Below are 17,500 nucleotides of genomic sequence, written 5' to 3'. Positions count from 1 at the left end.
TAGGTGTCTATAGTAGAGTCCTGGGGTGTTAACCATCTCTCTAGGTGTGTATTGTACAGTCCTGGGGTGTGTACCTGGTCAACAGGGTAGTGTGTTAGCCATCTCTCTAGGTGTGTATAGTAGAGTCCTGGGGTGTTAGCCATCTCTCTAGGTGTCTATAGTACAGTCCTGGGGTGTTAGCCATCTCTCTAGGTGTCTATAGTAGAGTCCTGGGATGTTAACCATCTCTCTAGGTGTCTATAGTAGAGTCCTGGTGTGTTAGCCATCTCTCTAGGTGTCTATAGTAGAGTCCTGGGGTGTTAACCATCTCTCTAGGTGTATTGTAGAGTCCAGGTGTGTTAACCATCTCTCTAGGTGTCTATAGTAGAGTCCTGGGATGTTAACCATCTCTCTAGGTGTATTGTAGAGTCCAGGTGTGTTAACCATCTCTCTAGGTGTCTATAGTAGAGTCCTGGGATGTTAACCATCTCTCTAGGTGTATTGTAGAGTCCAGGTGTGTTAACCATCTCTCTAGGTGTCTATAGTAGAGTCCTGGGATGTTAACCATCTCTCTAGGTGTATTGTAGAGTCCAGGTGTGTTAGCCATCTCTCTAGGTGTGTATAGTAGAGTCCTGGTGTGTTAACCATCTCTCTAGGTGTCTATAGTAGAGTCCTGGTGTGTTAGCCATCTCTCTAGGTGTGTATAGTAGAGTCCTGGGGTGTTAGCCATCTCTCTAGGTGTCTATAGTAGAGTCCTGGGATGTTAACCATCTCTCTAGGTGTCTATAGTAGAGTCCTGGGGTGTTAACCATCTCTCTAGGTGTCTATAGTAGAGTCCTGGGATGTTAACCATATCTCTAGGTGTCTATAGTAGAGTCCTGGGGTGTTAGCCATCTCTCTAGGTGTCTATAGTAGAGTCCTGGGATGTTAACCATCTCTCTAGGTGTCTATAGTAGAGTCCTGGTGTTAGCCATCTCTCTAGGTGTCTATAGTAGAGTCCTGGGGTGTTAACCATCTCTCCAGGTGTCTATAGTAGAGTCCTGGGATGTTAACCATCTCTCTAGGTGTATTGTAGAGTCCAGGTGTGTTAACCATCTCTCTAGGTGTGTATAGTAGAGTCCTGGTGTGTTAACCATCTCTCTAGGTGTCTATAGTAGAGTCCTGGGGTGTGTACCTGGTCAACAGGGTAGTGTGTTAACCATCTCTCTAGGTGTCTATAGTAGAGTCCTGGGGTGTTAACCATCTCTCTAGGTGTCTATAGTAGAGTCCTGGTGTGTTAGCCATCTCTCTAGGTGTCTATAGTAGAGTCCTGGGGTGTTAACCATCTCTCCAGGTGTCTATAGTAGAGTCCTGGGATGTTAACCATCTCTCTAGGTGTATTGTAGAGTCCAGGTGTGTTAGCCATCTCTCTAGGTGTGTATTGTACAGTCCTGGGGTGTGTACCTGGTCAACAGGGTAGTGTGTTAGCCATCTCTCTAGGTGTGTATAGTAGAGTCCTGGGGTGTTAGCCATCTCTCTAGGTGTCTATAGTACAGTCCTGGGGTGTTAGCCATCTCTCTAGGTGTCTATAGTAGAGTCCTGGGATGTTAACCATCTCTCTAGGTGTCTATAGTAGAGTCCTGGTGTGTTAGCCATCTCTCTAGGTGTCTATAGTAGAGTCCTGGGGTGTTAACCATCTCTCTAGGTGTATTGTAGAGTCCAGGTGTGTTAACCATCTCTCTAGGTGTCTATAGTAGAGTCCTGGGATGTTAACCATCTCTCTAGGTGTATTGTAGAGTCCAGGTGTGTTAACCATCTCTCTAGGTGTCTATAGTAGAGTCCTGGGATGTTAACCATCTCTCTAGGTGTATTGTAGAGTCCAGGTGTGTTAACCATCTCTCTAGGTGTCTATAGTAGAGTCCTGGGATGTTAACCATCTCTCTAGGTGTATTGTAGAGTCCAGGTGTGTTAGCCATCTCTCTAGGTGTGTATAGTAGAGTCCTGGTGTGTTAACCATCTCTCTAGGTGTCTATAGTAGAGTCCTGGTGTGTTAGCCATCTCTCTAGGTGTGTATAGTAGAGTCCTGGGGTGTTAGCCATCTCTCTAGGTGTCTATAGTAGAGTCCTGGGATGTTAACCATCTCTCTAGGTGTCTATAGTAGAGTCCTGGGGTGTTAACCATCTCTCTAGGTGTCTATAGTAGAGTCCTGGGATGTTAACCATATCTCTAGGTGTCTATAGTAGAGTCCTGGGGTGTTAGCCATCTCTCTAGGTGTCTATAGTAGAGTCCTGGGATGTTAACCATCTCTGTAGGTGTCTATAGTAGAGTCCTGGTGTTAGCCATCTCTCTAGGTGTCTATAGTAGAGTCCTGGGGTGTTAACCATCTCTCCAGGTGTCTATAGTAGAGTCCTGGGATGTTAACCATCTCTCTAGGTGTATTGTAGAGTCCAGGTGTGTTAACCATCTCTCTAGGTGTGTATAGTAGAGTCCTGGTGTGTTAACCATCTCTCTAGGTGTCTATAGTAGAGTCCTGGGGTGTGTACCTGGTCAACAGGGTAGTGTGTTAACCATCTCTCTAGGTGTCTATAGTAGAGTCCTGGGGTGTTAACCATCTCTCTAGGTGTCTATAGTAGAGTCCTGGTGTGTTAGCCATCTCTCTAGGTGTCTATAGTAGAGTCCTGGGGTGTTAACCATCTCTCCAGGTGTCTATAGTAGAGTCCTGGGATGTTAACCATCTCTCTAGGTGTATTGTAGAGTCCAGGTGTGTTAGCCATCTCTCTAGGTGTGTATTGTACAGTCCTGGGGTGTATACCTGGTCAACAGGGTAGTGTGTTAGCCATCGCTCTAGGTGTGTATTGTAGAGTCCCGGGGTGAGACAGAGGTTCTGTAGTGATCGGATGTTGGACGGCGCCCCGCGTTGAGCGCTGATGACATCATAGAAGGAGAGCATCGACCCGGTGCGTTCCTCATGAGCCTTCTGGTGCTGAAATACACCGCGTTAGAACACACACACACACACACACACACACACACACACACACACCTTGAATTTTAATTGAAGTAGTAAACAGGAGACTGAATTTGATAAACAATGAGCGAACAAAACATTAAGAACACCTTTCTGATATTGAGTTGAGCCCCCCGTTTGCCCTCAGAGGAGCCTCGATTCGCCGGGGACTCTACAATGTGTTGAAAGTGTTGAAAGCGTTCCCCAGGGATACTGACCCATGTTGACTACAATGCTTCCCACAGTTTGTCTTTTGGGTGGTTGGACCATTCTTGACAAGCATGGGAAACTGTTGAGCGTGAAAAACCCAGCAGCGTTGCAGTTCTTGACACAAACCCCCTGGTACCTACTGCCATACCCAGTTCAAAGGCACTTCAACCTGTTGTCTTGCCCGTTCACCCTCTGAATGGCACACATACACAATCACTGTCTCAATTGTCTCAAGGCTTAAAAATCCTTCTTTAACCCGTCTCCTCCCCTTCATCTACACTGATTGAAGTGGATTTAACAGGTGACATCAATAAGGGATCAGAGCTTTCACCTGGATTCACCTGGTCAGTCTGTGTCATGGAGAGAGCAGGTGTTCCTAATGATTCACCTGGTCAGTCTGTGTCATGGAGAGAGCAGGTGTTCCTAATGATTCACCTGGTCAGTCTGTGTCATGGAGAGAGCAGGTGTTCCTAATGATTCACCTGGTCAGTCTGGGTCATGGAGAGAGCAGGTGTTCCTAATGATTCACCTGGTCAGTCTGTGTCATGGAGAGAGCAGGTGTTCCTAATGATTCACCTGGTCAGTCTGGGTCATGGAGAGAGCAGGTGTTCCTAATGATACACCTGGTCAGTCTGGGTCATGGAGAGAGCAGGTGTTCCTAATGATTCACCTGGTCAGTCTGTGTCATGGAGAGAGCAGGTGTTCCTAATGATTCACCTGGTCAGTCTGTGTCATGGAGAGAGCAGGTGTTCCTAATGATTCACCTGGTCAGTCTGGGTCATGGAGAGAGCAGGTGTTCCTAATGATACACCTGGTCAGTCTGGGTCATGGTGAGAGCAGGTGTTCCTAATGATTCACCTGGTCAGTCTGTGTCATGGAGAGAGCAGGTGTTCCTAATGATTCACCTGGTCAGTCTGGGTCATGGTGAGAGCAGGTGTTCCTAATGATTCACCTGGTCAGTCTGGGTCATGGTGAGAGCAGGTGTTCCTAATGATTCACCTGGTCAGTCTGTGTCATGGAGAGAGCAGGTGTTCCTAATGATTCACCTGGTCAGTCTGGGTCATGGTGAGAGCAGGTGTTCCTAATGATTCACCTGGTCAGTCTGGGTCATGGAGAGAGCAGGTGTTCCTAATGATTCACCTGGTCAGTCTGGGTCATGGTGAGAGCAGGTGTTCCTAATGATACACCTGGTCAGTCTGTGTCATGGAGAGAGCAGGTGTTCCTAATGATACACCTGGTCAGTCTGGGTCATGGAAAGAACAGGTGTTCCTAATGTTTTGTCCACTCAGTGTATATTGTGATCATAAAACATCAAACATGTCATTATATACATCAAGTATTGATGAAACAATTGACACTGACACATGTTGTTCAATAAGGGGGGGAATACTACATTTCCCAGAATGCATTAGTGAAACCTCAAGTTGACCTGGAAGATGTTGAAAAAGAAGCCAATCAAATGACATGGTTGTTGGATAAATAACGGTCTGTTCTAAACACTGAGGTTATTTAAAGACCATATCAACACTGAGGTTATTAAAAGACCATATCAACACTGAGGTTATCAACAGACCATATCAACACTGAGGTTATTAAAAGACCATATCAACACTGAGGTTATTAAAAGACCATATCAACACTGAGGTTATCAACAGACCATATCAACACTGAGGTTATTTAAAGACCACATCAACACTGAGGTTATCAACATACCATATCAACACTGAGGTTATTAAAAGACCATATCAACACTGAGGTTATTAAAAGACCATATCAACACTGAGGTTATTAAAATACCATATCAACACTGAGGTTATTTAAAGACCACATCAACACTGAGGTTATTAAAAGACCATATCAACACTGAGGTTATTAAAAGACCATATCAACACTGAGGTTATTTAAAGACCATATCAACACTGAGGTTATTAAAAGACCATATCAACACTGAGGTTATTAAAAGACCATATCAACACTGAGGTTATTAAAAGACCATATCAACACTGAGGTTATTAAAAGACCATATCAACACTGAGGTTATTAAAAGACCATATCAACACTGAGGTTATTAAAAGACCATATCAACACTGAGGTTATTAAAAGACCATATCAACACTGAGGTTATTAAAAGACCATATCAACACTGAGGTTATTAAAATACCATATCAACACTGAGGTTATTAAAAGACCACATCAACACTGAGGTTATTAAAAGACCATATCAACACTGAGGTTATTAAAAGACCATATCAACACTGTTTCCAGAGAAACGCGATGTAGGCCATCATTGTAAATAATAATTTGTTCTTCTTCTCTCGTTAAATAGTAAATAAATAATTGAATAATAATAAAATGGAATTGACCTGCCAGATTTAATAACACACTTCCTGTCAAACTCAAAACTCAAATTCTGCATCCTGTTGTGTTTGAGTTGAATAGGAGTGTGTGTTACGGTCGTTGTGTGTGTGTGTGTGTGTGTGTGTGTGTACCTGGTACCAGCTATAAGCCCTGTCTGAGGGGTTGATCAGCACGGTCAGTATCTTGGCATCGTGTGTGTGTGTGTGTGTGTGTGTGTGTGTGTGTGTGTGTGTGTGTGTGTGTGTGTGTGTGTGTGTGTGTGTGCGTGTGTTTACCTGGTACCAGCTGTAAGCCCTGTCTGAGGGGTTGATCAGCACGGTCAGTATCTTGGCATCGTGTGTGTGTGTGTGTGTGTGTGTGTGTGTGTGTGTGTGTGTGTGTGTGTGTATATACCTGGTACCAGCTATAAGCCCTGTCTGAGGGGTTGATCAGCACGGTCAGTATCTTGGCTTTAGGCAGCAGGGCGGCGGCGCGGCGAGGAGCGTCTTCTGAGTGGAAGTAGGCGGAGCTCTTCTCAAACAGGAAGTCACTGGTGACGTTAGATGGGAGCGGGAACAACTCCATATACCTAGACAGGAAGTACAATAATAGATATATAGTAAGGTAGATTACCAGTCTATTCCCTGGTGGTAGTTGTATCATAGATATATAATAACATAGATTACCAGTCTATTCCCGGCTGGTAGTTGTATCATAGATATATAGTAATGTAGATTATCAGTCTATTCCCTGGTGGTAGTTGTATCATAGATATATAGTAACATAGATTACCAGTCTATTCCCTGGTAGTAGTTGTATCATAGATAATGTAGATTGCCAGTCTATTCCCTGGTGGTAGTTGTATCATAGATATATAGTAATGTAGATTATCAGTCTATTCCCTGGTGGTAGTTGTATAATAGATATATAGTAACATAGATTACCAGTCTATGCCCTGGTGGTAGTTGTATCATAGATATGTAATAACATAGATTACCAGTCTATTCCCTGGTGGTAGTTGCATCATAGATATATAGTAACATAGATTACCAGTATTCCCTGGTGGTAGTTGTATCATCGATATATATAGTAATGTAGATTACCAGTCTATTCCCTGGTGGTAGTTGTGTCATAGATATATAGTAATGTAGATTACCAGTCTATTCCCTGGTGGTAGTTGTGTCATAGATATATAGTAACATAGATTACCAGTCTATTCCCTGGTGGTAGTGGTATCATATATATGTAATAACATAGATTACCAGTCTATTCCCTGGTGGTAGTTGTATCATAGATATTTAATAACATAGATTGCCAGTCTATTCCCTGGTGGTAGTTGTATCATAGATATATAGTAACATAGATTACCAGTCTATTCCCTGGTGGTAGTTGCATCATAGATATATAGTAACATAGATTACCAGTCTATTCCCTGGTGGTAGTTGCATCATAGATATATAGTAACATAGATTGCCAGTCTATTCCCTGGTGGTAGTTGTATCATAGATATATAGTAACATAGATTACCAGTCTATTCCCTGGTGGTAGTTGCATCATAGATATATAGTAACATAGATTACCAGTCTATTCCCTGGTGGTAGTTGCATCATAGATATATAGTAACATAGATTACCAGTCTATTCCCTGGTGGTAGTTGCATCATAGATATATAGTAACATAGATTACCAGTCTATTCCCTCGTGGTAGTTGTATCATAGATATAAAACAACATAGATTACCAGTCTATTCCCTGGTGGTAGTTGTATCATAGATATATAATAACATAGATTGCCAGTCTATTCCCTGGTGGTAGTTGCATCATAGATATATAGTAACATAGATGGTGGTAGTTGCATCATAGATATATAGTAACATAGATTACCAGTCTATTCCCTCGTGGTAGTTGTATCATAGATATAAAACAACATAGATTACCAGTCTATTCCCTGGTGGTAGTTGTATCATAGATATATAATAACATAGATTACCAGTCTATTCCCTGGTGGTAGTTGTATCATAGATATAAAACAACATAGATTACCAGTCTATTCCCTGGTGGTAGTTGTATCATAGATATATAGTAACATAGATTACCAGTCTATTCCCTGGTGGTAGTTGTATCATAGATATATAGTAACATAGATTACCAGTCTATTCCCTGGTGGTAGTTGTATCATAGATATAAAACAACATAGATTACCAGTCTATTCCCTGGTGGTAGTTGTTGGTGTTGAAGAACTGGACCTCTCCATACGTCTTGTTGCTGGGGAAGCTGCTAGAGATGGAAGGATGCATCAGGAGGAAGAGGCAGAGCTCTGTCGTTCCTGGAAAAGAGGAATCTGGACATTATTCAGGAAAAGAGGAGAGAAATCTGTTCATCAGGGAACACTGAGGGTTACTATAGGTCAGAGTAGTGTGTGTGTGTGTGTGACTGTGTGTGTGTGTGTGTGTGTGTGTGTGTGTGTGTGTGTGTGTGTGTGTGTGTGTGTGTGCGTGTGTGTGTGTGTGTGTGTGTGTGTGTGTGTGTGTGTGTTTGTGGTTGGTTCAGTATCTAACGAGGAAGAAACATTTGACACCAAACAAGGTGCACTGAGCTTTACCCTCTCTACTACTCTCTCTCTCTACTCTCTCTCTCTCTACTCTCTCTCTCTCTACTACTCTCTCTCTCTACTACTCTCTCTCTCTACTACTCTCTCTCTATTACTCTCTCTCTCTACTACTCTCTCTCTCTGCTCTCTCTCTCTACTACTCTCTCTCTCTACTCTCTCTCTCTCTACTACTCTCTCTCTCTACTCTCTCTCTCTACTACTCTCTCTCTCTCTACTCTCTCTCTCTCTACTACTCTCTCTCTATTACTCTCTCTCTCTACTCTCTCTCTCTCTACTCTCTCTCTCTCTACTACTCTCTCTCTATTACTCTCTCTCTCTACTCTCTCTCTCTCTACTCTCTCTCTCTCTATTACTCTCTCTCTATTACTCTCTCTCTACTACTCTCTCTCTATTACTCTCTCTCTCTCTATTACTCTCTCTCTCTACTACTCTCTCTCTCTATTACTCTCTCTCTCTATTACTCTCTCTCTCTACTACTCTCTCTCTACTACTCTCTCTCTACTACTCTCTCTCTCTCTACTACTCTCTCTCTCTACTACTCTCTCTCTCTACTACTCTCTCTCTCTATTACTCTCTCTCTCTACTACTCTCTCTCTCTACTCTCTCTCTCTATTACTCTCTCTCTCTATTACTCTCTGTCTCTACTCTCTCTCTCTACTACTCTCTCTCTACTACTCTCTCTCTCTCTACTCTCTCTCTATTACTCTCTCTCTCTACTACTCTCTCTCTATTACTCTCTCTCTCTACTACTCTCTCTCTATTACTCTCTCTCTCTCTACTCTCTCTCTATTACTCTCTCTCTCTACTACTCTCTCTCTACTACTCTCTCTCTCTACTACTCTCTCTCTCTATTACTCTCTCTCTCTATTACTCTCTCTCTACTACTCTCTCTCTCTATTACTCTCTCTCTACTACTCTCTCTCTCTACTACTCTCTCTCTCTACTACTCTCTCTCTCTATTACTCTCTCTCTCTACTACTCTCTCTCTACTACTCTCTCTCTCTCTACTCTCTCTCTATTACTCTCTCTCTCTACTACTCTCTCTCTATTACTCTCTCTCTCTACTCTCTCTCTCTCTATTACTCTCTCTCTCTACTACTCTCTCTCTATTACTCTCTCTCTATTACTCTCTCTCTCTACTACTCTCTCTCTCTACTACTCTCTCTCTCTACTACTCTCTCTCTATTACTCTCTCTCTCTACTACTCAAATTCAAATTCAAATTCAAGCTGCTTTATTGGCATGAAAAACATTGTGTCAATATTGCCAAAGCAACAATGTATACAATATACATTGTAACAAAATTGTAAATGATAGCAAATAATAATATAAAATGGTAGTAAATAATAATACAAAAATAAATACAATAAAATGGTAACAGTCTACAGTAAACATTAATAATTATAGTAATAACAATAATAGTAATAATAAGTAAGTTACTGTTTACTATGCAGATGTTATTATTCAGTGTCCCTCAGGCTATGGCAGGAAAATACATATTTGGCTGCAAGAGGAGCCATTGCTCCTTCGCCCATGAGTATTCTTAGTTTTTCCTCTGGGTTCAATTTGTAAAAATTTGGAATATATGTAGTAATTTCTGTGAATAATGAATCTCTTTGTGAGGAATATTTATCACAGTAAAGGAGAAAGTGCATCTCTGTCTCTACCTCCCCTGTCATGCAGTGACCACATACACGCTCCTCTTTGGGTAGCCATGTCTTTTTATGTCTGCCGGTTTCTATTGCCAATCGGTGGTCACTCAGCCTGTACTTGGTAAGGATCTGTCTCTGCTTCGTATCTCTGACAGAGTAGAGATAATCAGCCAATTCATATTACTCTCTCTCTACTACTCTCTCTCTCTCTACTCTCTCTCTATTACTCTCTCTCTCTACTACTCTCTCTCTACTACTCTCTCTCTCTCTACTCTCTCTCTATTACTCTCTCTCTCTACTCTCTCTCTCTACTACTCTCTCTCTCTATTACTCTCTCTCTCTATTACTCTCTCTCTATTACTCTCTCTCTCTACTACTCTCTCTCTCTCTACTACTCTCTCTCTACTACTCTCTCTCTACTACTCTCTCTCTACTACTCTCTCTCTACTACTCTCTCTCTCTCTACTCTCTCTCTATTACTCTCTCTCTCTACTCTCTCTCTCTACTACTCTCTCTCTCTATTACTCTCTCTCTCTATTACTCTCTCTCTACTACTCTCTCTCTCTCTACTACTCTCTCTCTCTATTACTCTCTCTCTCTATTACTCTCTCTCTACTACTCTCTCTCTACTACTCTCTCTCTACTACTCTCTCTCTAATACTCTCTCTCTACTACTCTCTCTCTACTACTCTCTCTCTACTACTCTCTCTCTACTACTCTCTCTCTACTACTCTCTCTCTCTCTACTCTCTCTCTATTACTCTCTCTCTACTACTCTCTCTCTCTCTACTACTCTCTCTCTCTATTACTCTCTCTCTCTATTACTCTCTCTCTACTACTCTCTCTCTACTACTCTCTCTCTACTACTCTCTCTCTACTACTCTCTCTCTACTACTCTCTCTCTACTACTCTCTCTCTCTCTACTCTCTCTCTATTACTCTCTCTCTACTACTCTCTCTCTCTCTACTACTCTCTCTCTACTACTCTCTCTCTACTACTCTCTCTCTCTCTACTCTCTCTCTATTACTCTCTCTCTCTACTCTCTCTCTCTACTACTCTCTCTCTCTATTACTCTCTCTCTCTATTACTCTCTCTCTACTACTCTCTCTCTCTCTATTACTCTCTCCCTACTACTCTCTCTCTCTATTACTCTCTCTCTCTACTACTCTCTCTCTCTCTATTACTCTCTCTCTCTATTACTCTCTCTCTCTACTACTCTCTCTCTCTACTCTCTCTCTCTACTACTCTCTCTCTCTATTACTCTCTCTCTCTATTACTCTCTCTCTATTACTCTCTCTCTCTACTACTCTCTCTCTATTACTCTCTCTCTCTATTACTCTCTCTCTATTACTCTCTCTCTCTACTACTCTCTCTCTCTACTACTCTCTCTCTCTACTACTCTCTCTCTCTATTACTCTCTCTCTATTACTCTCTCTCTCTACTACTCTCTCTCTATTACTCTCTCTCTCTATTACTCTCTCTCTATTACTCTCTCTCTCTACTACTCTCTCTCTCTATTACTCTATCTCTCTATTACTCTCTCTCTATTACTCTCTCTCTCTACTACTCTCTCTCTCTCTACTACTCTCTCTCTCTACTCTCTCTCTATTACTCTCTCTCTCTACTACTCTCTCTCTACTACTCTCTCTCTCTCTACTCTCTCTCTATTACTCTCTCTCTCTACTCTCTCTCTCTACTACTCTCTCTCTCTATTACTCTCTCTCTCTACTACTCTCTCTCTACTACTCTCTCTCTCTCTACTCTCTCTCTATTACTCTCTCTCTCTACTACTCTCTCTCTATTACTCTCTCTCTCTACTCTCTCTCTCTCTATTACTCTCTCTCTACTACTCTCTCTCTCTACTACTCTCTCTCTCTACTACTCTCTCTCTCTATTACTCTCTCTCTCTACTACTCTCCCTCTATTACTCTCTCTCTCTACTACTCTCTCTCTATTACTCTCTCTCTCTACTCTCTCTCTCTCTATTACTCTCTCTCTCTACTACTCTCTCTCTATTACTCTCTCTCTATTACTCTCTCTCTCTACTACTCTCTCTCTCTATTACTCTCTCTCTCTACTACTCTCTCTCTATTACTCTCTCTCTCTACTACTCTCTCTCTACTACTCTCTCTCTCTCTACTCTCTCTCTATTACTCTCTCTCTCTACTACTCTCTCTCTATTACTCTCTCTCTCTACTCTCTCTCTCTCTATTACTCTCTCTCTCTACTACTCTCTCTCTATTACTCTCTCTCTATTACTCTCTCTCTCTACTACTCTCTCTCTCTATTACTCTCTCTCTCTACTACTCTCTCTCTATTACTCTCTCTCTCTACTACTCTCTCTCTACTACTCTCTCTCTACTCTCTCTCTATTACTCTCTCTCTCTACTACTCTCTCTCTACTACTCTCTCTCTCTCTACTCTCTCTCTATTACTCTCTCTCTATTACTCTCTCTCTCTACTACTCTCTCTCTACTACTCTCTCTCTCTCTACTCTCTCTCTATTACTCTCTCTCTCTACTACTCTCTCTCTACTACTCTCTCTCTCTCTACTCTCTCTCTATTACTCTCTCTCTCTACTCTCTCTCTCTACTACTCTCTCTCTCTATTACTCTCTCTCTCTACTACTCTCTCTCTACTACTCTCTCTCTCTCTACTCTCTCTCTATTACTCTCTCTCTCTACTACTCTCTCTATTACTCTCTCTCTCTCTACTACTCTCTCTCTATTACTCTCTCTCTACTACTCTCTCTCTCTCTACTACTCTCTCTCTATTACTCTCTCTCTCTACTACTCTCTCTATTACTCTCTCTCTCTACTACTCTCTCTCTACTACTCTCTCTCTACTACTCTCTCTCTACTACTCTCTCTCTCTATTACTCTCTCTCTCTACTACTCTCTCTCTACTACTCTCTCTCTACTACTCTCTCTCTCTACTACTCTCTCTCTACTACTCTCTCTCTCTATTACTCTCTCTCTCTACTACTCTCTCTCTACTACTCTCTCTCTACTACTCTCTCTCTCTACTACTCTCTCTCTACTACTCTCTCTATTACTCTCTCTCTCTACTACTCTCTCTCTACTACTCTCTCTCTACTACTCTCTCTCTACTACTCTCTCTCTCTATTACTCTCTCTCTCTACTACTCTCTCTCTACTACTCTCTCTCTACTACTCTCTCTCTACTACTCTCTCTCTCTATTACTCTCTCTCTCTACTACTCTCTCTCTACTACTCTCTCTCTCTACTACTCTCTCTCTCTCTACTACTCTCTCTCTCTCTACTCTCTCTCTCTCTACTCTCTCTCTATTACTCTCTCTCTCTACTACTCTCTCTCTCTCTATTACTCTCTCTCTCTACTACTCTCTCTCTCTACTCTCTCTCTATTACTCTCTCTCTCTACTACTCTCTCTCTCTCTACTACTCTCTCTCTCTACTACTCTCTCTCTCTATTACTCTCTCTCTCTACTCTCTCTCTACTACTCTCTCTCTCTACTACTCTCTCTCTACTACTCTCTCTCTATTACTCTCTCTCTCTACTACTCTCTCTCTCTCTACTACTCTCTCTCTCTACTACTCTCTCTCTCTATTACTCTCTCTCTCTACTCTCTCTCTACTACTCTCTCTCTCTACTACTCTCTCTCTCTACTCTCTCTCTCCCTACTACTCTCTCTCTCTACTACTCTCGCTCTATTACTCTCTCTCTCTACTACTCTCTCTCTCTACTACTCTCTCTCTATTACTCTCTCTCTCTACTACTCTCTCTCTACTACTCTCTCTCTCTACTACTCTCTCTCTACTACTCTCTCTATTACTCTCTCTCTCTACTCTCTCTCTCTCTACTACTCTCTCTCTATTACTCTCTCTCTCTACTACTCTCTCTCTCTACTACTCTCTCTCTACTACTCTCTCTATTACTCTCTCTCTCTACTCTCTCTCTCTCTACTACTCTCTCTCTCTACTCTCTCTCTCTCTACTACTCTCTCTCTCTACTCTCTCTCTCTCTACTCTCTCTCTCTCTACTACTCTCTCTCTATTACTCTCTCTCTCTACTACTCTCTCTCTCTCTACTACTCTCTCTCTATTACTCTCTCTCTCTACTCTCTCTCTCTCTACTACTCTCTCTCTATTACTCTCTCTCTCTACTACTCTCTCTATTACTCTCTCTCTCTACTACTCTCTCTCTACTACTCTCTCTATTACTCTCTCTCTCTACTACTCTCTCTCTCTATTACTCTCTCTCTCTACTACTCTCTCTCTCTCTCTACTACTCTCTCTCTCTACTACTCTCTCTCTCTATTACTCTCTCTCTCTATTACTCTCTCTCTCTACTACTCTCTCTCTACTACTCTCTCTCTACTACTCTCTCTCTACTACTCTCTCTCTATTACTCTCTCTCTCTACTACTCTCTCTCTACTACTCTCTCTCTACTACTCTCTCTCTATTACTCTCTCTCTACTACTCTCTCTCTACTACTCTCTCTCTCTCTACTACTCTCGCTCTATTACTCTCTCTCTCTACTACTCTCTCTCTCTCTACTACTCTCGCTCTATTACTCTCTCTCTCTACTACTCTCTCTCTCTCTACTACTCTCTCTCTCTACTCTCTCTCTCTCTACTACTCTCTCTATTACTCTCTCTCTCTACTACTCTCTCTCTCTCTACTACTCTCTCTCTCTACTACTCTCTCTATCTACTACTCTCTCTATCTACTCTCTCTCTCTCTACTACTCTCTCTCGCTCTACTACTCTCTCTCTCTCTACTCTCTCTCTCTACTCTCTCTCTCTCTATTACTCTCTCTCTACTACTCTCTCTCTCTACTACTCTCTCTCTCTACTACTCTCTCTATTACTCTCTCTCTCTCTACTACTCTCTCTCTATTACTCTCTCTCTCTACTACTCTCTCTATTACTCTCTCTCTCTACTACTCTCTCTCTCTATTACTCTCTCTCTCTACTACTCTCTCTCTACTACTCTCTCTCTCTCTACTCTCTCTCTATTACTCTCTCTCTCTACTACTCTCTCTCTATTACTCTCTCTCTCTACTACTCTCTCTCTACTACTCTCTCTCTCTATTACTCTCTCTCTCTACTACTCTCTCTCTACTACTCTCTCTCTCTCTACTCTCTCTCTATTACTCTCTCTCTCTCTACTACTCTCTCTCTATTACTCTCTCTCTCTACTCTCTCTCTCTCTATTACTCTCTCTCTACTACTCTCTCTCTCTACTACTCTCTCTCTCTACTACTCTCTCTATTACTCTCTCTCTCTCTACTACTCTCTCTCTATTACTCTCTCTCTCTACTACTCTCTCTATTACTCTCTCTCTCTACTACTCTCTCTCTACTACTCTCTCTCTACTACTCTCTCTCTACTACTCTCTCTCTCTATTACTCTCTCTCTCTACTACTCTCTCTCTACTACTCTCTCTCTCTCTACTCTCTCTCTATTACTCTCTCTCTCTACTACTCTCTCTCTCTCTATTACTCTCTCTCTCTACTACTCTCTCTCTCTACTCTCTCTCTCTCTACTACTCTCTCTCTATTACTCTCTCTCTCTACTACTCTCTCTCTCTATTACTCTCTCTCTCTACTCTCTCTCTACTACTCTCTCTCTCTACTACTCTCTCTCTCTACTCTCTCTCTCCCTACTACTCTCTCTCTCTACTACTCTCGCTCTATTACTCTCTCTCTCTACTACTCTCTCTCTCTACTACTCTCTCTCTCTACTACTCTCTCTCTACTACTCTCTCTACTCTCTCTCTCTCTACTACTCTCTCTCTATTACTCTCTCTCTCTACTACTCTCTCTCTCTCTACTACTCTCTCTCTATTACTCTCTCTCTCTACTCTCTCTCTCTCTACTACTCTCTCTCTATTACTCTCTCTCTCTACTACTCTCTCTATTACTCTCTCTCTCTACTACTCTCTCTCTACTACTCTCTCTATTACTCTCTCTCTCTACTACTCTCTCTCTCTATTACTCTCTCTCTCTACTACTCTCTCTCTCTCTCTACTACTCTCTCTCTCTACTACTCTCTCTCTCTATTACTCTCTCTCTCTATTACTCTCTCTCTCTACTACTCTCTCTCTACTACTCTCTCTCTACTACTCTCTCTCTACTACTCTCTCTCTATTACTCTCTCTCTCTACTACTCTCTCTCTACTACTCTCTCTCTACTACTCTCTCTCTATTACTCTCTCTCTACTACTCTCTCTCTACTACTCTCTCTCTCTCTACTACTCTCGCTCTATTACTCTCTCTCTCTACTACTCTCTCTCTCTCTACTACTCTCGCTCTATTACTCTCTCTCTCTACTACTCTCTCTCTCTCTACTACTCTCTCTCTCTACTCTCTCTCTCTCTACTACTCTCTCTATTACTCTCTCTCTCTACTACTCTCTCTCTCTCTACTACTCTCTCTCTCTACTACTCTCTCTATCTACTACTCTCTCTATCTACTCAAATTCAAATTCAAATTCAAGCTGCTTTATTGGCATGAAAAACATTGTGTCAATATTGCCAAAGCAACAATGTATACAATATACATTGTAACAAAATTGTAAATGATAGCAAATAATAATATAAAATGGTAGTAAATAATAATACAAAAATAAATACAATAAAATGGTAACAGTCTACAGTAAACATTAATAATTATAGTAATAACAATAATAGTAATAATAAGTAAGTTACTGTTTACTATGCAGATGTTATTATTCAGTGTCCCTCAGGCTATGGCAGGAAAATACATATTTGGCTGCAAGAGGAGCCATTGCTCCTTCGCCCATGAGTATTCTTAGTTTTTCCTCTGGGTTCAATTTGTAAAAATGTGGAATATATGTAGTCATTTCTGTGAATAATGAATCTCTTTGTGAGGAATATTTATCACAGTAAAGGAGAAAGTGCATCTCTGTCTCTACCTCCCCTGTCATGCAGTGACCACATACACGCTCCTCTTTGGGTAGCCATGTCTTTTTATGTCTGCCGGTTTCTATTGCCAATCGGTGGTCACTCAGCCTGTACTTGGTAAGGATCTGTCTCTGCTTCGTATCTCTGACAGAGTAGAGATAATCAGCCAATTCATATTCTCTGTTTAGGGTCAGATAGCAATTTAGTCGGCTTTGGGATTTTGTTTCGTTTTTCCAGTATTGTAAATATGATTCCTTTGATTGGTTCATGATTTTGTTTATTGGAATTCTTTCTTTTGAAGCAGTGCTGGTGTCAGCTTGGTTGGTGAGGTCCAACACCAGCTGACTGAGAGGGCTCGTTTCTGGGCTCAGCTCTTGGGCTTGAAGTGCTTTAAATTGCAGACTCGAATTTGGACTTGAATTTAGATGTAGCCAAAATTTTAATGATCTTTTCTGTATTTTCATTATTACTGGAAAACGGCCCAATTCTGCCCTACATGCATTAGTTGGTGTATTTCTCTGGACTTGTAGAATTTTCCGACAGAATTCTGCATGTAGGGTTTCAATTGGATGTTTGTCCCACATTTTAAAATCCAGTTTATTGAGTGGCCCCCAAACCTCACTTCCATAAAGTGCTATTGGTAGGATTACACTGTCAAATATTTTAGTCCAAATTCTAATTGGGATGTTGATTTTGAATAATTTCATTTTTATTGCATACATTGCTCTGCGGGCTTTTTCTTTGAGTGCCTTCACTGCCATATTAAAGTTTCCCGATGCAGATATGGTCAGACCAAGGTAGGTGTAATTTTTTGTGTGTTC

At 41.6% G+C, this 17,500-nt stretch overlaps 1 protein-coding gene across 1 annotated transcript in view; it reads right to left on the bottom strand.

The window, feature by feature from the left end:
* The window catches only part of LOC110515781 (bifunctional heparan sulfate N-deacetylase/N-sulfotransferase 4-like), a 71,961-nt gene that overhangs the window by 6,351 nt on the left and 48,110 nt on the right, over positions 1-17,500 (bottom strand). Inside the window, exons 11-13 of the mRNA XM_036973468.1 lie at positions 7,713-7,836; positions 5,927-6,101; positions 2,771-2,941 (exon numbers count right to left, since the gene is read on the bottom strand). Of these exons, the coding sequence (XP_036829363.1) occupies positions 2,771-2,941; positions 5,927-6,101; positions 7,713-7,836 (470 nt within the window). The remainder of the gene's footprint in view (positions 1-2,770; positions 2,942-5,926; positions 6,102-7,712; positions 7,837-17,500) is intronic.

Source organism: Oncorhynchus mykiss, unplaced genomic scaffold, assembly GCF_013265735.2.
Source record: "Oncorhynchus mykiss isolate Arlee unplaced genomic scaffold, USDA_OmykA_1.1 un_scaffold_251, whole genome shotgun sequence".
NCBI classification, from domain to species: Eukaryota; Metazoa; Chordata; class Actinopteri; order Salmoniformes; family Salmonidae; genus Oncorhynchus; species Oncorhynchus mykiss.
Note: the sequence above shows the minus strand (reverse complement) of the source record. Positions and strands in the feature narration are given on the sequence as shown.